The 22,237-nt window shown below is 50.8% G+C and overlaps 12 protein-coding genes across 12 annotated transcripts; 4 read left to right on the plus strand and 8 right to left on the minus strand.

The window, feature by feature from the left end:
• Positions 1-203: 203 nt before the first annotated feature.
• On the minus strand, positions 204-590 carry AUEXF2481DRAFT_9556 (uncharacterized protein; the record flags this gene model as incomplete). Its single annotated transcript, XM_013483317.1, has 2 exons — positions 204-480; positions 535-590. 2 exons carry the CDS (start codon positions 588-590, stop codon positions 204-206), a joined length of 333 nt encoding a protein of 110 aa, XP_013338771.1.
• A 237-nt stretch (positions 591-827) lies between these two features.
• AUEXF2481DRAFT_45217 (uncharacterized protein) lies at positions 828-1,872 on the plus strand. Its single transcript, XM_013483332.1, has one exon. The coding sequence runs from the start codon at positions 864-866 to the stop codon at positions 1,470-1,472; it is 609 nt and encodes a 202-aa protein (XP_013338786.1). The 5' UTR covers positions 828-863; the 3' UTR covers positions 1,473-1,872.
• Positions 1,630-3,121, minus strand: AUEXF2481DRAFT_9558 (uncharacterized protein; the record flags this gene model as incomplete). Its single annotated transcript, XM_013483318.1, has 3 exons — positions 1,630-1,871; positions 1,927-2,866; positions 2,924-3,121. The coding sequence occupies 3 exons, from the start codon at positions 3,119-3,121 to the stop codon at positions 1,630-1,632; spliced, it is 1,380 nt and encodes a 459-aa protein (XP_013338772.1).
• A 592-nt stretch (positions 3,122-3,713) lies between these two features.
• Positions 3,714-7,546, plus strand: AUEXF2481DRAFT_9559 (uncharacterized protein; the record flags this gene model as incomplete). The annotated part of the gene is made up of 4 exons (XM_013483319.1): positions 3,714-5,682; positions 5,731-6,274; positions 6,322-6,928; positions 6,983-7,546. The coding sequence occupies 4 exons, from the start codon at positions 3,714-3,716 to the stop codon at positions 7,544-7,546; spliced, it is 3,684 nt and encodes a 1,227-aa protein (XP_013338773.1).
• Positions 7,547-8,846: 1,300 nt separating this feature from the next.
• On the plus strand, positions 8,847-9,574 carry AUEXF2481DRAFT_45220 (uncharacterized protein). Its single transcript, XM_013483333.1, has one exon. The coding sequence runs from the start codon at positions 8,914-8,916 to the stop codon at positions 9,472-9,474; it is 561 nt and encodes a 186-aa protein (XP_013338787.1). The 5' UTR covers positions 8,847-8,913; the 3' UTR covers positions 9,475-9,574.
• Positions 9,575-10,142: 568 nt separating this feature from the next.
• AUEXF2481DRAFT_45223 (uncharacterized protein) lies at positions 10,143-11,114 on the minus strand. Its single transcript, XM_013483334.1, has 2 exons — positions 10,664-11,114; positions 10,143-10,609 (listed from the first exon to the last, which is right to left on the minus strand). Exons 1-2 carry the CDS (start codon positions 10,926-10,928, stop codon positions 10,230-10,232), a joined length of 645 nt encoding a protein of 214 aa, XP_013338788.1. The 5' UTR covers positions 10,929-11,114; the 3' UTR covers positions 10,143-10,229.
• Positions 11,115-11,797: 683 nt separating this feature from the next.
• Positions 11,798-14,240, minus strand: AUEXF2481DRAFT_103373 (uncharacterized protein). Its single transcript, XM_013483355.1, has 5 exons — positions 13,340-14,240; positions 13,121-13,291; positions 13,049-13,067; positions 12,649-13,000; positions 11,798-12,599 (listed from the first exon to the last, which is right to left on the minus strand). The coding sequence occupies exons 1-5, from the start codon at positions 13,994-13,996 to the stop codon at positions 11,864-11,866; spliced, it is 1,935 nt and encodes a 644-aa protein (XP_013338809.1). The 5' UTR covers positions 13,997-14,240; the 3' UTR covers positions 11,798-11,863.
• A 703-nt stretch (positions 14,241-14,943) lies between these two features.
• On the minus strand, positions 14,944-16,515 carry AUEXF2481DRAFT_34100 (uncharacterized protein; the record flags this gene model as incomplete). Its single annotated transcript, XM_013483327.1, has 2 exons — positions 14,944-16,005; positions 16,060-16,515. 2 exons carry the CDS (start codon positions 16,513-16,515, stop codon positions 14,944-14,946), a joined length of 1,518 nt encoding a protein of 505 aa, XP_013338781.1.
• Positions 16,416-17,639, minus strand: AUEXF2481DRAFT_576121 (uncharacterized protein). Its single transcript, XM_013483356.1, has 3 exons — positions 17,276-17,639; positions 16,815-17,046; positions 16,416-16,493 (listed from the first exon to the last, which is right to left on the minus strand). Exons 1-2 carry the CDS (start codon positions 17,479-17,481, stop codon positions 16,899-16,901), a joined length of 354 nt encoding a protein of 117 aa, XP_013338810.1. The 5' UTR covers positions 17,482-17,639; the 3' UTR covers positions 16,416-16,493; positions 16,815-16,898.
• AUEXF2481DRAFT_575541 (uncharacterized protein) lies at positions 17,640-18,452 on the plus strand. The gene has a single exon (XM_013483357.1). The coding sequence runs from the start codon at positions 17,798-17,800 to the stop codon at positions 18,410-18,412; it is 615 nt and encodes a 204-aa protein (XP_013338811.1). The 5' UTR covers positions 17,640-17,797; the 3' UTR covers positions 18,413-18,452.
• An 846-nt stretch (positions 18,453-19,298) lies between these two features.
• On the minus strand, positions 19,299-20,156 carry AUEXF2481DRAFT_48810 (uncharacterized protein; the record flags this gene model as incomplete). The annotated part of the gene is made up of 3 exons (XM_013483342.1): positions 19,299-19,492; positions 19,567-19,776; positions 19,850-20,156. The coding sequence occupies 3 exons, from the start codon at positions 20,154-20,156 to the stop codon at positions 19,299-19,301; spliced, it is 711 nt and encodes a 236-aa protein (XP_013338796.1).
• Positions 20,157-20,521: 365 nt separating this feature from the next.
• On the minus strand, positions 20,522-22,014 carry AUEXF2481DRAFT_71577 (uncharacterized protein; the record flags this gene model as incomplete). The annotated part of the gene is made up of 2 exons (XM_013483343.1): positions 20,522-21,312; positions 21,372-22,014. 2 exons carry the CDS (start codon positions 22,012-22,014, stop codon positions 20,522-20,524), a joined length of 1,434 nt encoding a protein of 477 aa, XP_013338797.1.
• Positions 22,015-22,237: the final 223 nt, after the last annotated feature.

Genomic DNA, 22,237 nt, shown 5'->3' on the forward strand with positions numbered 1-22,237 from the left:
GCACAGGATACGCATGGCTCTGATGTCGATGAATGATTTGAAGAAATGGTATTGATACAAGAAGATATTGAACGCCATAACCCATGCTTGCTCTGATATACACACATCAACCTGATGTCATGGTGCTAGCCCCCGAGCTTTCCTAAGCGTAGCATCTTATTGTCGATTTCCGTACATGAATCTTCTGACGAAAGTGGAGCACTCTAATGACTGAGGGTGGATCTCTTCTTCAGACGTCTTCTCTTAAGCAGGTTACGACCAGTCCTCGTGCGGAGGCGGGCGAGGAAACCGCTTCTTCGCTTTCTCACACGGTGCGAGGGGTCGAAGGTATCTCTCTTGGGACCTCTGGCCTGCAGAAGGGTAAGGGTGGTCGAGGCAGCTGGCAAAGTGGGAAGCTCGAGAGTGGTGTTGAGCGACAAAGTCGAAGTTGGGGTGGACGGAAGTGTCGGACGTCTTGCTGATAGCAATGAGAATGTGCGACTGCGAGTAGAGGTCAGCGAGGATGCGCAATGGCATGTATGGTGGGAGGATTACGATTGTGCGGGTTGCGATGCGGCCAGAGGGCGAAGAGTCGACTGCAGCAGCGACATGGTTGAGGTGAGATTGAGCGACGATCGCACTTGGGCAATATGCCGTGTGCAGCGCAGCAGCGACATGACGGGCGACCGGTTGTGCGATGTACGATGTATATGCAAGCGTGTATAGAAAGGAAGTCGTCACAGCATCACCATCATGCTCGCCGGCGTGTGCTGGCAGCTGCGACCAGACGCTCGGACCCTTGGACTTTTTTCTCGAATCTCGACTTTGTCCAATCCGTCTTCCGCTCCGCAACAGATCCATCTGTCCATACAAGACTTCTCCCAATGGCATCGACAACTCCCTACCCGCCGTCGCGCTCACACCCTTCAAGCCGCATTTCCACCGAGGATGCTCTCTCTGCCATGACCACCTTCATCGCTGCTTCGGAATCCACTCCTTGGCTGCACCCCGACGCTCGCATTACCCCCGACGAGATCAAATACTCGACCAATGGTGGTCCACAAGGAGGCATCATCATGCACCACCTGCGCCGCATCGAGAAGGGTCTGAACGGCGAGATTCTCGCTCCTGAACCTGACGATCTCTTCGACTTGCCAGAGGGTGACGATACCAACCTTGACAACCTCTCCGCTGGCTACCAGACTACATTAGACGGGGGCATGAAGAAGGGCCCAAGGAAGACTTTCGAGGACGAAGGCGAGGATCCCGAAAGCTATGCGCGCAACCAAGAGATCGTTGAGGGTGAAGTTGGCGACAGGGATACCAGTCATGCTCACTCAGCCTACGACGCTGATGCCATGGACGTCGACGACGAGGCATATGCTGGTACCGGCCTCTCCAAGGCCGAAAGGGAGGCAAGAAAGGAGGCAAAGAAGAACAAGAAGAAGACGATAGCGAGAGAGAAGGCTGCAAAGAACAGATCAGAGGGTTGATCAAGTCTTTCCCTCGCTCTTCAAAGGCCATCCAATCTCTATCCCCATCATCAGCAGACACGCCCTGACCGCTCACCGTCACACACTGTTGAATCGGGATCTTGTCTTCAAAAGGGTCTATACGCCCTCGGACACATTTTTATCTACGACAACTGTTCTACAGCTCACGACCAGTTGATTCGCCCAACGTCTTCTCATCCTTCACCTCTTCCTTTGCCTGGGACACCTTCTTCTCGCTGGTCCAGCCAACTGCCTTGAGGCGTTCTGTTAGGATGGGGTGCGAGTAATGGAAGCTGGAATACATCCAGTCCGCATCCATACTCGAGAGGTTTTGAATCTGGAGCTTGATCAAAGAGCTGGCCAGCTCCGCCGAGTAACCGAGCTTGAGCGAAAAGTTGTCTACAACAAACACGTCAGCATATACTCTACATAATCACCCACTCATCTAACATACCGGCTTCAAACTCCATTCTTCTAGTCATGACGTTCATGAGCAGCTTGATGATCGAATCTGTAGGTGCCAAAACCTCGTTGAAGAGGATGAATCCAATCATGATTGGTCTTTCGCGACTGAAGCCAAAGGCATTGTACAGCGACCGGTTGTTGATGAAGACCGAGAAGAGAGCAAACATGTAGAACAGGTGGACCTGTGAGATCAAGAGCAACTTGGTCGTGTGTCCCATCTTCCAGTGACCCAATTCGTGAGCAAGCACGGCCTCAATTTCCTTTGTTTCCGACTTCTCGATCAGCGTGTCGTAGATGACAATCTTCTTCTTCCAAGGTAGACCGGTAAAGTAGGCATTGCTGTGCGCGCTACGCTTGCTGCCGTCGATGACTTGCAGTTCGGAAAGAGGGAAGTTGAGACGTTGGGCGAGAGCTTCGACAGCATCCTTCAGCGGGCCGGGCTCGAGAGGAGTGAGCTTGTTGAAGAGAGGTACAATGGCAATGGGGTATATGGTAATGGCAAAGAGCTGAACACCCAGGGCGAACAACCAGAGGTAGTAGAAGAATTTGTCACCAGTCTTCTGGATGATCTTCAAGAAAGCCCAGCCGAGTGGCACACCAAAGGTAACAGAAAGCGCCTGTCCCTTGAGCAAGTCGGAAACCCACAGACCGATGGTCTGCTTGTTGAAGCCGAACTTCTCCTCGAGGACGAAGTGGTGATAGTATGACAGTGGCAGACTGAGGATGGTCTCGATGAAAGAGGAGGCAAAGACAAAGAGAAGTGAATGGGCGATTTCTCCTTGACAGCTAGCTGGAAGGTAGCGAGTAAGAGCAAGACCAGTAAGAGCCCAGAATTTGGGATAGAAGTCGTAACGAATGACGGCGAGAGACTTGAGCTGAGAGATGACACCAGAAACGAAGCCATACTTGGCTTTTGCGCGACCGTAAGCCTGGAGTTCGGTGGTTAGCTACTATGGGAGGAGATTGAGGTGAGTTGTATGACTTACCTGACTCTTGTCGAAAGTGGCCTGGTCGACTTCATTCTGCAACTGCTTGGGCACCTTTGTCCCTTGCAGAACACGGTACTGACGGAATGCCAGCCAGTTTTCCAGTAGATACTCGCCCATACTGAACGAGATGATGAGCGACTTCCAGGGGAAGCCTGGGCGGTCAAGCCATCCGGCCAGACGACTCAGGATGTCCATGGTCGTAAAGTTTGTGAATGTGTCTTGTGAGGATGGTTCAACAGCAAAGTTCTAAGTAGCTTTACACAGGAGATCTGGCACATGCGTATGCCAAGCAAGACGTTTGATTCCGAGGCAGGTGGCTTCTCTGAAACGCCCCGCAGCTCAAGAAGCTCTTTGGCGCTCTCAAAGAGGAAGGCTTCACAGACAGGCTGCAGGCGCGACCAAGTGTCCCCAAGCAATCTATCGAGATTGTCGTGGCCAGCGGGTGCCATGCTTGTGGCACGTCGGGCGCATCGGAAACCAATCACGGGGCTGGCGACCAATGACTGCCGCCGCCGCGAATGCACCCGCACGTCACCACCGAGTTGGCAGCGCTTACGCTCCTCTCTAGCCTGATCTTGCATCAAATTGCTCTCCTTCACCTGCTGTAAGCTTCGTACTCCACCAGATCGTACCCTCAGGTAGGCTACAAACTCCTTCATCAGCTCCCTGCTGTGCCTTCGTCAAGTCACTATGATCGTCCACCTCATTTGATTGTGCCCCACTATCACTACGCGACCAGCCTCACCGCCTATACCAACCCCCTCGTTGCGCGAAAAATAAAGAAACAATGGACGGCGCCCATGGCTATCAGAACTCTGGGGACTTTCACTTCCAGAAACCGCCAAAGACTCCCGAACCAGAGACTCCAACCGTAGGTCCCTTGCGCATCCACAAAGTCAACCACTCAGCCTCGACCACTTCAACCACGTCGAGTCCCTCGAGAACATCGTCTGAAGAAGCCGAGGTTGATGGCACCTCGCAGACCAGATTCAGAAGTCCACCATACCCCGATGACCGTCCTCGCCCTCTACACGCTGCTGCCGGCGCACAACGTCAAGGCACACCAGAAGTGAAATCTCCAACTATGCGCCGTCAGTCCTCGGCCCGTGCCAAATTTGGTGCACACGATCCGAACCGTCCTACTGTCTCTGGCTACGCTGGGACTCCACCACCCTCCCTCACCCCAGGAGTGATTGGAGACAGAGACAAACTTGTACCAGAAGTACCGGGAAAAGAAAAAGCGGTTGACGATGATGACGACGGCCTGTTCCAAAGGCTTCCACCAAAGCCGACTATGCCAGCAGTACCTGTGGGAGATGAGGGATTGGCACAGTCTACCTTTCAGCAATATTACCCACCTCCCACAGCTGCCACACTACAGCCTCCTAGTGCTGGTGTGAATCGGTTGAGCTCAAGCGCATCCACATCTACGACACGCGCTCAGAGAGGTTCGCCTCCTCCGCCCGAGACGCCTATCCTTGGTAGACCGGTTGGAACCTTTGACACAGCATATCCATATGCCCAGACCGCCGCTGCCTCACGTACCAACCAGTATGCCAATCCTGCTGCTCGTCCCCCAACCATGTCGCCCTCTCAGCACCCAGTCGAAGTTCCTCGACCGTGGACACCAACTGAACAACCTGGTAGCTACCCACATGGTCCCCCAGTCGCTTTCCAAGGCGACACTGAAGTCCCACCAGCAACAAACTACCAGAATCCCACCATTGCATCCTATCAGAGTCCACCTCAGCCAAGCCAGAACCGAGGATACCAGGGATCGCCCTTTCACCCTACTCAGCAGTTTGTTACGCCACCCGTCCCACAATTCGGAGTCCCCATCACACAATCGTCATCTCCTGCTCAGCCTGCGCAATACTTGCAATCGCCTCAGAACAATCAGCCTGGTTCACGCATGTCCTTTTCACCTCAAACGCATCCCTTGGAGCAGGACATACAGCGATTACAAGTAGGTGACGAGCCTCCACCTGCATACTCGAGCGTTTCCCAGCAGAGATTGTTCTCTGGGGCCGCTTCTCAGGCTTATCTCAATGACAAACGCTTGAGCAATGCTTCGCTACCTAGCACCGCTTCGTCCTCGCAAGACCCAAACGTACGCAGACATCCAGCATTTGCCAATGATTTGAGCCAGCCTGTCGTACAGCAGCCGGTAGTGCAACAGCCTGTCGCCTCGACCCAACATACAGCCCTCACCCCTATCCAAATAACGTCGCCAAGTCCAGGAGCTAGCATAACGCCAGCATCCCCTCCACCACTTCCTGAAGGATGGATCGCTCATTTGGATCAAAACTCGGGTCAGTATTACTACATCCATCTACCAACCCAGTCGACTCAGTGGGAGTTTCCCAAGGGTCCGACACCTTTGAATCTCCAGGAACCACTCTCACCAACTGGCACCTTCGCGAATCCGATGGCTTCGCCGGCAATGAATGCTTTCAACCAGCCCTTGGCGTCTCCTGGTTTTCCTCCACAAACTGCTTCTTATCATCGTGACAGCATAATGAGCATGAACAACCTTGCAAGTCCCACAGTCGCTGGCTTCACTGGTCCGCCTCCCACTGCAGGTGTTGACATGTACAAGGTTGTGCCTACCAATGGTGTATACTTTGGCCCATATCTGCGCTACACTAACATAGATCTCGAGAGAGGTCTCTGGCTCGGCTCTATCCTCCTGGTTACAGATATGCCTCAGCCACCCACTATTCACATTCATCAGACTACTGACTTATCTCCCAATCGTAAGTTGTGACACTTGGAGTTCTGTTTCAATTGCTAACACGTAGCAGCTCGTCAGCTGAAGGCAAATCCGATCTATCAGCATCAACGTTGGACATTTTACCGGTACGATGTTGACTTGGTCATGGACGACCAAGATACCAAATGGACGTATGCCATTACATCGCACCTCGGATGTACCAGATACGAGTTTCTCGTCGCCGGCCGCTATGAGACGAGCTGGCGCTTCGTCTCTCATTCAGGCAACGACTTTGCATTGAACGTCAGTGCCAATGAAAGAGCCAGGCTCGGGGGCATCGGCCCTATGTGGAAAGACGTCTTGCAAAAGCACGTCGAATGTGGTGGCTTTCACGCTCAGCTAGGTCTCGGTGGTCAAATATTCGGCGATCGTCTATGGAAGGAAGTCCCCACTCTCAGACAGTGGACTGCCATGAGCGGCAAAGAGAATCGCAAGAACGAGGCTTGGTCTGCGAAACTCGAAGATGACGTGTCTCACGCATATTTTCACTACTACTCCAGCCACTTCGACCAGCCTCATGTGCGAGAAGCATTCGCACAGATACCACATGTTCTTACTCTGGACGACAACGACATGTAAGGACATTTAGACGAGATTGAGAGTAACGACTAACAAGCTCCAGTTTCGACGGCTACGGGTCCTATCCCGAATATATGCAACAGTCCAATATGTTCAAAAATATCGGCCGCATTGGCATTGACATGTATCTCCTGTTTCAGCACCACACGACACATGAGATCCTCCGCAATGTTTCAGGTGAACTAGATCTGTTCACCGTCACTGGTACTGGCTGGCACTTCATCAAGTATCTGGGCCCAGCTGTAGTAGTTGTCGGTCCGGACACTCGCTCTGAGAGGGATTCTCACAGAGTCATGGCTGGTCCTACCTATCAGGGACTGTTCCCGAAGGTTGCAACACTGCCGCCTAGTGTGCAGCATTGTATTTGGATGATACCAGTACCTCTCCTCTACCCCAGGCTGGAGACCGCAGAGCATATAGCACACACCATGGCAACCGGCAAGAAAGCTGTCACCGGCACGTTTAACATGTTGGGTCGAATGACAAGTTCGGTTGCGGGCGTTGTCGGCGCTAAGGGCGTCGTCGGCGATGGCTTCAGCTCAATCAAGAAGGCAGTGGGAAAGTCTGGCCTTATGAGTAGTGTTCTGAGTCCTTTCGGAGAAATCGATATGCTTGACGAGCTGCGTGATATGTGGACTCACGAATCAAAGGTATCTGATGATCCATACTCATTGATTTACATGATATGCTAACAACCACATCAGGATCTGGAGCGAACATACATGATACGTACGCTGCAAGGCATTGCGCACAACAAGTCACTGCGCATGACCTTTTTGTCTGGCAGCACAAATGCATGTGGAGCTGCTCTCGTTCACGACCCATCACACCCTGGAGATCACAAGACCATGTATCAAATCATTACATCGTCAATCGTCAACGCACCTCCACCATCTTACGTCCTCCGTCTACTGAACAGCAATCCAAAGCAACCAATTTACATACCTCAGAATGGTCAACGCAGCGCTGGACCACATCAAACACCACAAACAGTCGATACACAGGAAGAAATGATGGAGATCTTTGTGGCTGATGTTAACGGCACACCTCGCGAAATGAAGCGTCTCATGGGTCGCAGAAACTACGTCGCAATGGTCGCCTATGATCCTGAAAACGTACGTGGATCTCATGGTTCAATTGCACCCAATGGCAAGACCACGAGTCGTCTCAGTCTTGCTGCCGACTTTATGGTTCAGAATGAGGGCGCGTATGCGGCGCCTGTTAAGTACGGCCCTGTCATCATACCCAGCCTGGAGTTTGGTAGATGAGGCTTGCGTATGGAGGGGTGGAAGAGGGGGAGTGGCAGATTATTCTGCGTTGTTGTAATTTGAGCGCTCAGTTTACATAGCCTAGCATCGCATGGCTTGACCATTATAATTATTTGCAGCTTCTACTCGCAAACCCTGGCTTTTACCGTTGTTGTTCCCTCGTCAAGGCACATTACTGAAGCCTTCACAATTTGTTTGGTATTGCGTTCCAAATTATCGCCAGCTGCTCATCTGTTCCAAACGATTCCGCTACCGCTTTGGAACGAGGCTTCCTCCGTCGTCGCCCCTTCTTACCATGTATGACGGTGAGTCTGCCTGACGTCGATCCCTTCCTCTTGCTCGTGCAAAGACCCATAAGCACAAAGCTGATCAGGACAGCGGCAAATGGCAGCACTGACCGACTGACTCGGAGATACCCTGACGTGGCTTGAGTATGCTCTGTATACACCGCGATTTACTGGGATTTCATATCTACTAGAAGATCTGCGGATCTGCATGAGCAGATCTAAGGATCTACGGAGTACTACGGTACGTGCTTTAACAGGGCTCGTATGTAGATCTGCTGCGACAACCCTTTTGGGACAGTCTGGCAGCCTTGACTCGAGACCATCATGAGGCTGGACTTTGTGGAGCAAGAGATTGGTTTTGGTTGAACGCCGACGACGTTATATCGATTAGCTCGTAGGATCATGATTGACTGTGTCGATCATGATCTCCTCGATCGACATGGTCGCCACTCGCAGCTGGATCAGCATGCTCAGATGCCCACTTAAATCTGAATCGACCTCGACAATCGTGTGTCATCTTGTAGACTCTACGTTTTGCTAATTCGATGGGCACTATGATGTCCTATAAGCTCGCAAAAAACGTCTGTGTCTTTCCGCATGTCTCTCACCTTATTCAATGTGTGCATGCTTATCAAATCTCGTGTGCTTGATAGACACAGATTAGTAGATGTGATCGTCAGAGGACGGGCTGCCGAAGATCCAAACTCTAATTATACCACAGCATTCTCCATTCCCAAATAGTATTGCGCATGTCGTGCTCAGTCTCAGGTTGGGGCAGACCCTGTCGTTGCCACTTGACGTACAATATGTGCGTGCGTCCTCAATCATCGCCGAGGATCTAAGATCAACACACAGCACACAATAATCGTTGGTTGGCGAATTCTCGAAGAGGTAGAGATGTGCTCGAGGTGGCAGAATACTGCGAGGTAGGTATGAGGTGCACTGATCGCTCTGAGTCTAATCAGGCGACGGGCAGTAGGTATAAGTATATGCTCCTCGCTTGCCAAAGGGTGAACAATTCCGCTCTCATTTCTATTCTTCTACAATCACTCATCAACACTCCTATCAACAATCACCACCATGAAGTCATCTATCATCTTCTCATCTATCTTCGCTGCCAGCGCCGTCGCAGCACCGCTCTCGAAGCGCGACGATATTCCTTCGCCAGGCCTGGTGTTCGACCAGCTCATTGCACTATGTGATAAGATCGGCGGTACACCTATCACCTCCACTGTCTGTAAAACAGTTACTGGCCTCGATGTGGGCGTAGCTGCCGCCGACCCTGAGACCGGTGACCTCGCTAAAGTCACGGTATCTGGCGGAGGGCTGCTCGAAGGAGCATCAATCACGATTCCCGTTGCGTCTCTGGACAGTATTCTTGGGCAGCTCTCGAAGCGTTCTCAAAACCCTGTAAATATATACATTTGCGCTTCACGTATCAAGTGCTCATCCTCTCAGGTTTTTGATATCATCAGGAGCGAGAAGCCTCGCGCCGTCTCAGTCGACCTCGGCGGTGTAGGTGTTGATATCAAGCGTGAGGCTGAGGCCGATTTCGAGGCACGCGCCGTCTCAGTCGACCTCGGCGGTGTAGGTGTTGACATCAAGCGTGAGGCTGAGGCAGATGACCAGGTACGCATTTGAGGTAGATTATAAGACTGATGAACTCTCTCGATCTGCGCATGTGGGTCATTGAGCCATGCATCCTGTTCTCGAAACCGAGAATTACGCTTTTCATGATGAGACGAAATTACAATACATTCTTACATTTGACTATCTTGAGCTTGACACTTCTAATAAGCACGCTAATCATTCATGCGTCTTTACATAGGTTATCGTTCTGTCCATATAAGTTATCTCCTCGTTAGGCATTATGTACTGATTTGTTCACATCTCCGCACGCGCTCGACGTGTTCTGACACCTTGACGGGAGAGCGTAAATCTCGAAATTCGTAGTCCAGCCACCTGAATGTCATTAACGCTGTTGTCGCACTTGTTGTTGCGCTAACTGCACCAAGCCGCAAAGTTCGACAAAAGAGTCGTGTAACGAAATGCCGCGCATTTCGATCACTGTGCGGTTGATATACGTTAGAATTGACACAATGCTAGGTGTTGTTGAAAGTGGAACCCTGTCCTGAGCCGGCTAAGGAACCTTCGCCGAGTGTTTAATGCAAGCGCCTTCATCATAAATCATCTTGTATTCGTGACTCAGGTTTCTTACAGAGATATCGTTCCCTTCTTTTGAGACACAGATCATGTTCGCAGATGTGTATAAAAAATCTGAATGACAAGCTTGAACATTACACGGGACGAACGTATACATTTGCAAAGAGACAACGAAGGACACCGGTGAAAGACCTCCCTAGCTTGTACCGTTACACCCTTGCCGAGCCACAGTTTCAGACAGCTACAGCAGCAGCAGCAGCAGCAGCAGCAGCAGCCAGTACAGCACCAACACCCCACGCCCAACCCGTGACCTCAGCCGCAACACGAGGAGCCTGACCTGTACTACTAGCAGTGACAGTCGCCGTAACAGTAACACGCTGAGTACTAATATATCCTGTCATGTTTGTGCCGTTTGAAACATTAGCAATAGCGGCCGAAGCTGCCGAACTCAATGCCGGTAGCAAAGAAGTCGGAGAAGACGGGTCGAGTGTGGGAGCCGGTGTAGTACTCTCATCCGTAGTCGTCGCCGCAGCAGTCGATGCACATGTTGCAGCAGAGGGCAAATCACTGACTCTGTAGGCAGAGCAGAAGTTGTTGGCAAATCCGATGGCGGCTGGATTGATGTTAGAAGTTGCGAATTATTCAAGGTGATCAACTCGCTACTTACCAGCTTGATCTGTTTCGCTACAGGCTTTGGACATGCAACAGCCGAGATTGTCGAGGAATTCTCTGTTTCTGCAGATGCATTCGACGTCGATGTTGTTGCAGCCTCCGAAACTCGAAGTCACGCAAGTGCTGGCACAGTCGGGCAGACCCCAGATACTGGCCCTTTCCTGCAGACTCAAGGGCTTTGAATGACCCCAGAGACTAAATGCTTGCCCGAGTGTGCTAAGCACAGTAGCTGTGTAGAGAAGAGAGATGGTGGGTCGCATGGTGGTGAGAATTCGAGATTTGCCAAGTTGCAGCTATGATGGTAGATGGAGTAGATATGTTGTGATCTTTGAAAGGGAAACTACGGCGGAGACTTGACAGAGGCTTGATGGCTGGCTTGTAAAGGAAGCCATCTGTTTGTTGTTGACTCCTTGAGATGCTCCCCAGGTAACGACATGGAAGGAGGAATGTATGTGAAGAGCCTCATCGGAATGCACTTACACAAACTATTCATGAGGTGTACGTAACCAACGCCAAGATCAAAGAACAACACATTTCGATTTGATTTGCACCTACCTTGACTGATATTGTAACGTGTTGTGTCGATTGAATGAAATGGTGGTCGTGGTGAAGGTGCTGAAGCATAAAGCGAAGTAGCACACGGAGACACTTCCGGTGATCAACGCTTTTCCCTTCCAGGAAACTCCACAACAGAAAAAAATTCCAGAGTCAACAAGCGAAAAAGGTGACTCATACCTTCGACAAACAGAGCTCGCGGAGGCTCGATCCATGGCCCTCGGTTTGACTGAGTCTTGATTGAATAGATTACAAGATGGCGTAGCAAAAGAGATACACCTGGTGCCTCACTCAAGGACAAAAAAAATGGATAGCTAAGCTCGGTTTCGATCCGAGGTCCTCCGGGTTGCTTGAACTAGTTCATATGAGCCCGGCGCGCTACACATTTAGTTAGTATGAGTGTTGAGATGTGGTGAATGAGTTGTGTTACGAACCTTCCGCTGCGCCACTCAGCTGTGGATGACGAAAATCGATGCCTTAGTTGTATATATTCATCACAACGTAACAGATACAGCCCCTTGTTATCTTGCTGAGCAGCTCTCTCGAGTTTTGCATATGAAAGAATAAACGAACACGTATTGCGAAGTCGAGCTCCTACTGCTCGGTTGCTATGTTTTGTATGTACAGTGGGTATCTAACATTAGTTCCTCCATTCCTTACACCCCGGCTCCTCCTTCGTATCTGTGTTTGGGCCCACACATCCAGGCTCTGCTTTAGGTTCATGCGACTTCACTCTCTCCACGGAGCCAGAGTCTGCAGTTGGCTTCTTCGGCTTCAGTCTCTCGACCGTACCATTGTACTTTTCGACAGTACCATCCTCCGGCTTACAATGCAACCAGATCTCATCATCTGGTGAGCCGCCTCCTTCCGTTATCCTCCTTCGCGCCATTTTCCTCGCCAAACCTGGAGCCACTCTCCAGGTAAACTCGTGCGGGATCCTCAACCTCGCGGCCACCCATTTATCGTCCTTTGGCTTGTGCATATCTACTTGAGGTATATCTTCGAGATGATGCGTTTGGGTGAGCAACAATTCTTCGTTGGGGAATGCGTTTCGGATACGGTGTGGTATCGTCGGCATGACCATCGATAAGAACTCCAGTGAGGCGTTGACATTGATGTCCAATGCTCTTTCGGGATTCGCGCTGGCCTTGAGAAAGATGGAACAGACGTTGGGATATAGCAAGGAGAAATCAGACTGTGAAACATGTATCGTTCCGCGGACGGTCATGAGCCAAGCTGGGCAGGGGTGAGCTTCTTTGACAAGCGAAGCGACAAGCTCGAAATTAGACGGCCAGTAAGTAAACGCTTCCGAGTTAATGGCCAGTATAGGTGCTTGAATCTTTTCGTCTTCCGCAGCTGATGGTCGTGTTCCACTCCTGTGAGAAAGGTTAGCTTTATATTTGCGATTGGAATCAGCTTGCCTACCCCCAGATATCATAGATGATGCCTTGGGCGATCCATTTGAACCGCTTTTCGTGTCTCAACATATCCACAACCGTCGCCGCTCCGAAAGAATGACCAGCAGCGACGACATATTCAGTGTCGACCCTGTCTTTCCAACAAGTCCAGTCTACGCCTTCTAGACCGTGGGTACTGGAAGCTTTGTAACCCTTCCGACGCATGTTCTGCTTAGCGATGGTTCCGCCTTGTCCGGAGTTGATAACATTCATGATCTTGTAAGCTTCTTCGATCTCAGCCGTTCGCAAGTCCAGTTGAGATCCTCGTAATTCGTGATCGACGCCTTTTTCGTTATTAGGACTTGTGTCCCATTCGTTGTCTTGTATTGTCAATATTCATCTCCTGATACACAATACTTGTGACTAACCTTGGGGAAAGACATAGTCCTATTGACAAGTCAGCCGTGAGAACTTGGGCGTCTCGTTGGAAAAAGACTTACAACAACGTCGTAGTGTGTATTACCGTGCCTGTTGTGGTGCTTCTTAGGATCTCGTCGTTCACCAGCCTTGTCGAACCTAACCTCTCCACTTCCAGGCTGATTAACGAAGGTCCGAGGCCCGCTTCCATCCCGATGTTCAAGAGCAATCACAACAAAGCCGTAACTCGCGAACTGTACTATGTCAGAAAGGAGACCTGCTCGAAGAGAAATACCACATACCTCGCCACAAACACTCGAGTAAGCAGATCTGGTACCACCTAGACCATGACTGAAAATCATAAGGGGGAACTTTGGAGGTTTGGCATTCGGTCCATGTTCATCGTCTTCGACTTCATCCTCATCTTCTGTATTCTCTCCTGCCTTCTCGTAATCCTCTTTAGTCTTTGTTCCGGGAGGATACTGAGAGGATAATGGCGCATTTCTGAAAGCTGGGAGTTTCGTGAACATTGTCGGCAAGAAGATAGGTACACCCACAGTACCGACACCCGCAAAATGTCCATAGCCTTGAGCCATCTTGAAGCGAGGGCGACCTAGCCATAGTTGTCGGGACGGTCTCTTCTTCTGTGGTGGAGAAGCGGGATAGTATATGGTCAGAAGCACAGTCTTCAATTGCAGTACGTGGTTGCCTTTTCGAGTGATGTTTGAAAACGTTCGAGGCTCCTCTACTGGCACTTCAATCTCCATAGTTCCTACTGAGTAAGGTCCCGAATATGCTGGCAATGATCGTACTGGCAAAAGCATAGTCTCTCGGAGCGACTTGGGAGGACGCGCCTTGGGCTTTTTCGGATTCCGAACCTTGCTTCCGCTGGACAAGAAGCCATTGCTGGGCACCGGTGCATTGGACTTGTCTCCAGAGATCCACGGTGGTAGAGGCATGAGGGGCGACTAAGCCGCGTGAGAACCGGCGCTTCGGGAGATTCACCAGATTTGTGAGTTTGCGCGTGTGGAAAACGTGTGGAAGCTGGAGATCAAGGATGACGGAGTATATGAGAATCCCAACACGTTTGGCAAGAGATGAAAAACCGAGAGAAACTACTTGAGTAGAGAAGCACTTCGGCCGACTGCACGTTTCGGTCCTCATATGCGTATAACACTGCCACAATCGTAATTGTGGTTCAAGGTTGACCGCGGAACAGTGACGTCAAGAAAAGTAGTTTCAATTGAGATTTCGTGGAGAACAAACATTGATTCTGCTTTTCGGTCCGGGTTTGTCGTGGAAATAACAGAGCGATGACATGCCTAGTATATGACCATAAATTGAAGAAGGGGCATTCAACGTGGAATGCCTTTTTCCAATCTTTCTTCGAACATCTCTCTTGGCCATCAATGTAGGCGCCTTTCCACGTCTCACACAAACGAGCCCTTCTATATATCACTCTCACGGTGCGGAGGCCTTGCTTGACTTGCCTTTACTTGCTGGGACAACGTCTGGCCGACAGGAACGATTGAATTTTCGAAGAGCTAGCTGAACGAGTACATACCCTATTCAGGTATCTTCGGCCTCCGCGCCTGCCCCATTTGATTTTGCGGAAGCCGGATGGTCCGGAAGACGATACAAGCAAAGTCAAGCTTCCGCCAGTTGCCTATCCATCATTCGCCAAGAACAACATCACCAGTCTTGTAAATTACTCGACCAAATCACATGCAATTTTTTGAAAGTACGATGCTCGTGAAGATGATTTACTTGGTCAGATCATGTTATACTTCCATGCTAAGCCGACAAAGAGCCGACTCTTTCCAATTAGCTTCGAGTGAAGATGGATAGGTGTATTACTCCAAAACCATTGTATTCAAATCAAGTAGAAGAGACCGCAGATTCAGGGTCAGCGTGGAAAGGTCATCTGTCGAGGAGCGACGGCTGGCGAGCTCAACGGACTGCCATATGATCCAGGGATAGGCACAGATTCGTAGACTTGTTCACCAGGAGCGGCACCGAAGTGGCCCTGCCGTTGCTCTATAGGTTGCATCTGTATGGGTGAAGGCGATCGCGAGTCCGTTGGTGATGTATAGTTGAGGGGAGTGAAACCAGTTTGCTGCATCTTTGGGGTCAAGCCCTTGGATGGGGGTGGTTGCAGCATAAATGGCTTAGGGAGTGGGGGTTGTTGAAAAGCATCAACATAGCGAATGCCCTCGTCTTCGGTTATACCAGCCTCAACAGATGGTCCGGCCTTATAATAGTCGACAGGTGGTCTCCAACCACCATCTCTTGGACTCAGGGGACCATTTAGACCAGGCGTGTTCGGTGCTGATTGGGAACGTAATTGAGCGAGGTACAGATCGGAGCGAGCGCGGTCACGAACAGCCATTGACTTGCGCAGCTTTCTCTTGGACCATATGCGGTAAAAGACGAAAGAGTATACGCCAATCGCGCAAAGCTCAACAACGATCTCGATCACCGCACACACCAAGGACCAATTCTGCAACCGGCAGACAAGGGCGTAATCGACCTCAGCAGCAAAAAGTTCTTTACGCTTGTTCTCTTTGCAAGACCAACCCCAGAGATCCTGACCGTTGCTGTTGGTTCTTGTAGTATTGAGGACTCCAGCTCCAATTCCCCACATGACGATGCTGAAGGCGAAAAATCCAACCGCGAAGACAGTGTAGTAAGTCTGCACTTTCTCGGCTCTCTTGTGCCCGCCTCTGCAGTAACTCCAGAAGATGGCAATACAGAATACCATGGAGATACAGGCGATCACCAAGAGTAGAATTTGGGGCCATGGACTTGTCCCGATGGCCCATGGAGGCAGATTGCTACGAGCCGACAAGTGCTTTGTCGCGTTGAAAATTGCGAACGTTGTTCCGATCATGGATAGAACGATCAGAGAGCATGCGAAGTTGATACTCCTCAGAAAGATCTTGGCCGCACGAACTCTAGCTTTGATTTTCTGGTTGAGGTGTCAATGAAGGACTTTGCCAATTATCCCGGGATGAATACTTACAACGTCTTTGGCCTGCTCTTTCTCGGTAGCAAGTTCTCGCTTCTCCAGGACATTTTCTTCACGAAATGTTGGACTCATGATGTTGCCAAAGTTTCTTGGTGCTATACCAGGGGTCTTCATTGCACTCTTCAATGGTGGGCTCAGAGGGGCATCGCTTCTACCTCGAGGCAGATGGTTGTTATCAGTGTCTTCCATTTCGACCGTTACGTGTGATGTGTGTTTGTCATCAATGTATCCGAATCCAATGTCAGAAGGTTGAGGCTGCGGTCGGAAGTGGTTCGTTGGTAAAGCTATGAAAGACGATCGGGGAGGCTCGATTGGTGAGTTGACCGTCGTCGCCTCGGCAAAACGTGCGAGTCGAGGTGATTTGAAGGAGGAGCAGAATGAATTTGCAGACTGAGCTCGAGGCCTTGTTGGGTCGCCGTCTGTAGGTACTTGACTGATGTTGGCATTCATGTTTTCGAAGGATAAATGGGCTGACGTGAGATGATTGCAGAGCGGATCAAAGGGAAACACAACGGGAAGCCCGAAACCGCAACTTCAAGTCTTCACAATGTGAAGAAACGATTATTGGGATGAGTGCACGGTGGAGGTATACAGTACGGGTTGGGCGAAAGTCTGATGAGAAAGGTGCAGGAGATGTCAACCTTTTGATATTTTGATCACCCACAACGAGCGGTGGTCAGATTGATAGGCGACATCGTAGCGCTAACAGATGTGCGACAGCGATACAAAGAGAATGGGCGGTAACTGACCTCTTGTGGATTACGATTAGTGCTGCTGATTCGCCAGAGACGACTTGAGGGGGCTGGTAACCAAAATAGGCGCTTGGAACCGATCTACCCAACAGGATGCAGTACCGTAAATAGAACGCTCACACGTGAGAACCAACGATATATAAGGAAAAGATGATTTGACCGGGAATGTGCTAGACGGAGAGAATGTTGCAGGCGAGTTTGTGACTTGCACTTATCGCGAGAAGCACTCCTTAAGAATGGTCAGAACTTTACTATGGCAAATTGGCATGGTAATTTCTCAAATCTAAGCGCCCATGGCAAGACAAGTCACACTGCTGTGCATGGCCTGGAGTCGCGACGACATGCAGGCAAGCTGTGTGAAGAAGTGGAGGTGACAGCGAATCGCAAGCGTGCATTGCCAGCCACAAGATTTCAGCGCTTACGGATCGAATAACCTGCGGTCGGGTTTTCGTCCACACCCATATGGACCGTGTCTATCATGGCGATCAAACCTGAAGGATTGAGTGTGTGAACGTAAATGCAACATGCGAGGGGGATGTCGAGTGGCAGTGTTCACGCTTGGAAGAGACCGTGCCATGGGGGAGAACCTCGGTACGGAAGGGATCGACGTGAGCCTCAGGTCTCCAGGCCCGGCTTCTTTTCTGTCCACGCATGCAATCTCCATAGCAGAGAGTTGTGTAAGCTACGAGAAGCCTACTGCAGTTGGTTGTAAGAGGAATCCAATCCATCGCCGCTTGATAAGTACGCGTCCTCTCAATGTCCAAGCGACAATATATGCACAATGTTAAGGTAGACGGAAGGGTGTAGGTAAGCATGCGTAGGCGAGCATCGCGCCTTCCAATCTCTCTCGACCTCCCAGCCCAGAAGTTCAGCTGAATCTCAGTCGCCTTCTTCACCCACCGAGACTCTTGCAAAAACATCAAAGTTATCACCTTATCCATTTTTTTCCATAGCTACTCCCCTTCGCATCTCAACCTGCAATGCTATCCAACGCTGGAGCCGCTAAACCCAAGAGCACTATCCTCAACATCACCAGCTATGGCCTAAAAGGCCGACCGCTTGACTTCAAGCCCGATGTACATCTCAACGCCCGCCGCTTGATCAACCCACCTCCCGAGCTTCGTAAAGCTTTCGATGGCCGTTGCGAAGGCCTTCGTAGGAACCTGCGTGCAGATCCAGCTTTCCACGAGCTACTTACCGAGACCCCTCCACAAGTATTCGAGGCCGAAAAGACATTGAGAGCACTGGTCGTGAATACCGAGGACAACAGTATCAAGAAGATCGAGATCAAAGTCGCGGTGGCATGTGTCAGAGGCCGTCACCGAAGCACAGCCGTCGCTGAAGAGCTGGCCAAACTGCCTGTATGGCCAGAGCATTACGACGTCAGAGTGAATCACCGTGATGTGGATATTCCTCATCGTTACCAGAAATGGCATCAGCAGAACCTCGAGCGTGAGCAAAAGGGCGAGACTGTCAATCTCGATGATCATGGTGTCGAAAGCGGTGACGATAGCGATCTCGAATCGGAAAGTGAGATACCAACGGAGGAGGACAGACGCCATGCCCAACGCAAGCCGGAACCCTCGCAGTGGTAGAAAGATCGCGAGAAGCAGCTGAGAGAAGTCAACAGCGAAGAGCTACTGAAGCCCGAGGGTTCGCCAGACCCAAGCAATCCTTTACACATTCCAGCCGACAGTCGTGGAAAGACGATCGACACACAGACACACCAGCACATCTCTGCCGAAAAGAAACCGGAGCTCCGTGCCGACAATTCGGCTACCCAGCACGATCTTGGTGGAAAGAAGCCTGTTGCCTCCGACATTCAAACATCCCAGCACGACTCTGCCGAGAAGAAACTTGAGACCCACATCGACAAGATAATCCCTCAGCACAAATCTGCAGAAAAGAAGCCTGAACCCCATGCTGAGAAGAAGCCTGAGATACCCGCTGAGAAGAAGCCGGAAACACCTGCTGAGAAGAAGCTTGACGTGCCTGTTGAGGAGAAGCATAAGACTGCTGTCGAGCAAACTTCGGAGGTCCCTGCTGAGAGAAAACCCGAGGCTTCCGTTGACACGAAGTCTGATGCTCCTGCCGCTGGCAAGCCACAACATGATGCCGCTGAGAGGGAAGCCGACGTTCCTGGTGAGGCCGCCCAACAGCATCCCGACCACGTCACATCTTGAGCTTTAGTGTGAGGCCATCATGGTGATTGTGGCATGGTCTCTAGTGATTTGTAAGTTCCTAGTCCGTAACCTATAATCACGTCTCTAAACTTCCAATTCATTCCAAAATATCGTGCAATTTTGATAAGCAAGCATCGTACATGACATCAAGACAAGGACTGCGCATACATCGAGCACAATAACTTTGGAGTGTCGAATCTGCTCTGCATATGTCAAGTGCCGGACCTCATCGAGGACTGACCGCTCAAATTAAGCTCTTGCAACTCTCGACGAAGTTCCTCTTCTGCCTCTTTGTGTTCTACACAGCAGTACACCCAGCCCCTTCACTATTCCTCCCACATCCTCTCGGACAAGGATACGCCGCATCATACTGCCACAAAAAGTAAGGATCCGTCTCATTAGCCAAGATGCCGGCGATGAGTTTCGTCCTCGACGGCAAATCCCCGGACTCCTTGAAGACATCATAACTCGATATACGAATCTGACCCCAACCTATGTTACTGCAATCAGCGATACTCTCTAGTATGTGTGTGTATGAATGCGTGTAGGAGAAAGGGGCCTCTTACCACGTTCAACAAGTGTATCGATGGAAGTACCGTAGATGTATTCTTTGAAGCCTGCCCAACGGATTGCAGAAGCACACATGGGACAACTCTCTGCATTTGTGTAGAGGGATAGGGAGGAGAAAGCTGATTGGGCTTGAGAAGCTGTGAGATTGTATGGACCTGAGGGGTCTTTGAGGATGGTTGTGCAGTTTGCTATTGCTGCTATTTCACCTGTTTATTCGCCGTCAATACCCTTACTACTCTTAACACAGCTAAATGATGACATAGGCAGAGTGTGTTTTACCATGCAAAGTAGGATTTCCAGTCTTTGAATTCTCATTAATCCCTATACAAACCAATTCTCCCAAATCACCAGAAGTAGTAGCTGTATGATTTACTATCACAGTGCCGAAAGCTGCAAAAGGACATGGAGAGGAAAGAAGGGAAAGCGCTTCGTTTGCTTTACGCATCCAGTGTACTCGGGTGGAGTAGGGGATTGAATTTACGGTTAGGCCTGTTGCATCGATTGCTTGGAGGAGTTGTTGAGATTGATGCTGGTGGGCCAGGGTCAGGGGGAGGAGGATGCTGATAAGCGGCAAGGAGAACCGCATTCTGGAGATTGGGATGTGGGAGAAAGGGATAGGGTGTGTGAAATGATGGTGTGGTGGGTGAAAGTTATGTAGATGGACAGCATGATGGCTGAGGCGGGCTGGATTAAGCTTTCCGGGCAAGAGATCATGCCTATCTGGAGCTCGGTATGGTAGATAAGAGAATATATTGTCTGGCGGCAGAAGGTAACATCGAGATGATAGACCACGGCATTCAGACCTTTCTGAGTGTTATCCATGCATGTAGCTCGAGACGAAAGGTTGAAAACAGAAAACAGACAAAAGCGCCCTCATGAATTTTGAAATCATGCTCAATTACACCAGTAAAATATACATACAGAATACATCTACATCAAGATCATGCCTTCTCAAATGCGAGTCTTGACAGCGCCCTTTTCGAGCTCGCCAATGATACCGCCACCGCTCAGAGTCCACTTTTCAGCGACCAAGGTGTCGTTGACGGTTTGACGAAGCATACCACTCTTGGCGTAGTATTCCATGATGCTGCGAGCCTCTTCTCTTGTCAAGCCCTTGAGCTGCCACACATCGACACCGTTCAGGGCGGCAATGCTTCTCTGGTCAACCTTGACCCAAGGATCCCACTCGGGAGCTTGCTTGTTTTGTGCGAGGGCGGCGTTACGGCGAATGGCGTGGTCGAAACCGGCGATTGTGGGTCTGTTGCTGCCAGAGTCTGCGGCGAAGATCATACCGCCATTAGGCAGGGCCTGCTTGCCGGAGAGTAGCTTGAAGAAGTGGTTGACGATTGCGAGGTCGTGAGCGTGGATGGGCTGGACGTCGGGGTTCATGTATGCAGAGTCGCGCATGATGTGAGCAACCGAGTCGATGGTGAAGACGACGGGAGGGCGAGCGAGACCTGCACCCTCTGCTGAAGGGGCGGTCAACTCTGACCAAAGCGCCTTGTAGATTTCACATGCGAGGTCGGGGTCTTGGGCACCCATCATGGCGAAGCGGTCGAGACTGATGTTTGACTGGATCGGAACGGAGAGGTCGTGCTTTTGTGACAGGCGCATCGTGGAGAGGACGGTGTGGTTGGCTTTTGCGATCTGACCCAACATGGCTGCTGTGAAATGCGGTTGGTTGTAGATGCCTGCCTCGGTTGATGGTGCGTAGGGTGTGCTGCCCAGGACCAATTCCTTGGCTATACAAAAGTCAGCATACCGTGCTCCATCCATTGTCATGTCTTGTAGGACTTCTTACACTCAGGGATGTGTACGACGATCCAGCCCTTGAGCAGAGCCATGGCCTTGGCCTGCAGGGCCAGAACACTCTTGCCCGAGCCACGCTCGCCGTATATGACACGTCGCACCGACGTCTTCTTCGATTCAATTTCCTGCATCAACCTTGCGAGCTCGGCAGTCTCCTTGCGAACCAGTGTTGCCGGCCTTCGGAAGAGACTCCATCCTTGAGTTGGCTTGAAGGCTTCAGTCGCGCGCAGAGCATCAATGACCTCGTTGCTAAGACCAAGGACCTGGCCCTCGATAGCAGCATCGTCTATGTTCGTGGCAGAAAGGTTGTCGAGACCCTGCACCTCGACGGCGTTGGTGTTGGACAGGACGACTCTCTTGCGGATGGCCTTGCGCTCTCCCTCTCCTGGCGGCTTTCCGGTTCTGGCACCAGGCTGTCCCTTTCTAATTTGTCCCTGAGCCTTGCTGAATGAAGCGTTCGCGCCACGGCCGGGCTTGACGACAGAGGTGGTCTTCTTCTTGACGGCTGAGTTGGCTTCCAGAGAGGCACTCGTCGAGAAGGCTGCTGCCGATTGTGCTGTGATTCGTAATGTCTTCTGCTCTACCGAGCTCACCGCCGGCCTGGCTAGGCACCGCAGACAAATGGATCCAGACATGCTTGCGGCAAGGGTTATGTGCTTGCGCCTGCTTGACATTCCACTTTCAAAGTTTCCCAAACTCCGCGACTCGCCAAGCCGCTCGCCGAATGTCTCCAGGTTGCACAATTGTCTGCACAAATCTATGCAGTCATTCACATCAAAGTCCTGAAGGGAAGCACAACAATCACGTCAACCACAGCAATCACGTCGACCATGTTTGTTTGAACTGTATTTTATTCTT

The sequence above is a fragment of the Aureobasidium subglaciale genome (assembly GCF_000721755.1).
Source record: "Aureobasidium subglaciale EXF-2481 unplaced genomic scaffold scaffold_45, whole genome shotgun sequence".
Lineage (NCBI taxonomy): Eukaryota > Fungi > Ascomycota > Dothideomycetes > Dothideales > Saccotheciaceae > Aureobasidium > Aureobasidium subglaciale.

Bases quoted from the DNA above. Each gene is read 5' to 3' on its own strand.
- AUEXF2481DRAFT_103373 (XM_013483355.1), bottom strand. From the start codon at position 13,996: ATGCCTCTACCACCGTGGATCTCTGGAGACAAGTCCAATGCACCGGTG. The intron at 13,292-13,339 runs GTATGTGGTATT...GACATAGTACAG, and splicing joins ACTCGAGTGTTTGTGGCGAG to TTCGCGAGTTACGGCTTTGT. The intron at 12,600-12,648 runs GTAGGCAAGCTG...CCTTTCTCACAG, and splicing joins ATCATCTATGATATCTGGGG to GAGTGGAACACGACCATCAG.
- AUEXF2481DRAFT_45223 (XM_013483334.1), bottom strand. From the start codon at position 10,928: ATGCGACCCACCATCTCTCTTCTCTACACAGCTACTGTGCTTAGCACA. The intron at 10,610-10,663 runs GTAAGTAGCGAG...ACATCAATCCAG, and splicing joins TAGCGAAACAGATCAAGCTG to CCGCCATCGGATTTGCCAAC.
- AUEXF2481DRAFT_576121 (XM_013483356.1), bottom strand. From the start codon at position 17,481: ATGGAGATTGCATGCGTGGACAGAAAAGAAGCCGGGCCTGGAGACCTG. The intron at 17,047-17,275 runs GTGTGGACGAAA...ACCATTCTTAAG, and splicing joins GATAGACACGGTCCATATGG to GAGTGCTTCTCGCGATAAGT.
- AUEXF2481DRAFT_575541 (XM_013483357.1), top strand. From the start codon at position 17,798: ATGCTATCCAACGCTGGAGCCGCTAAACCCAAGAGCACTATCCTCAAC.
- AUEXF2481DRAFT_45217 (XM_013483332.1), top strand. From the start codon at position 864: ATGGCATCGACAACTCCCTACCCGCCGTCGCGCTCACACCCTTCAAGC.
- AUEXF2481DRAFT_45220 (XM_013483333.1), top strand. From the start codon at position 8,914: ATGAAGTCATCTATCATCTTCTCATCTATCTTCGCTGCCAGCGCCGTC.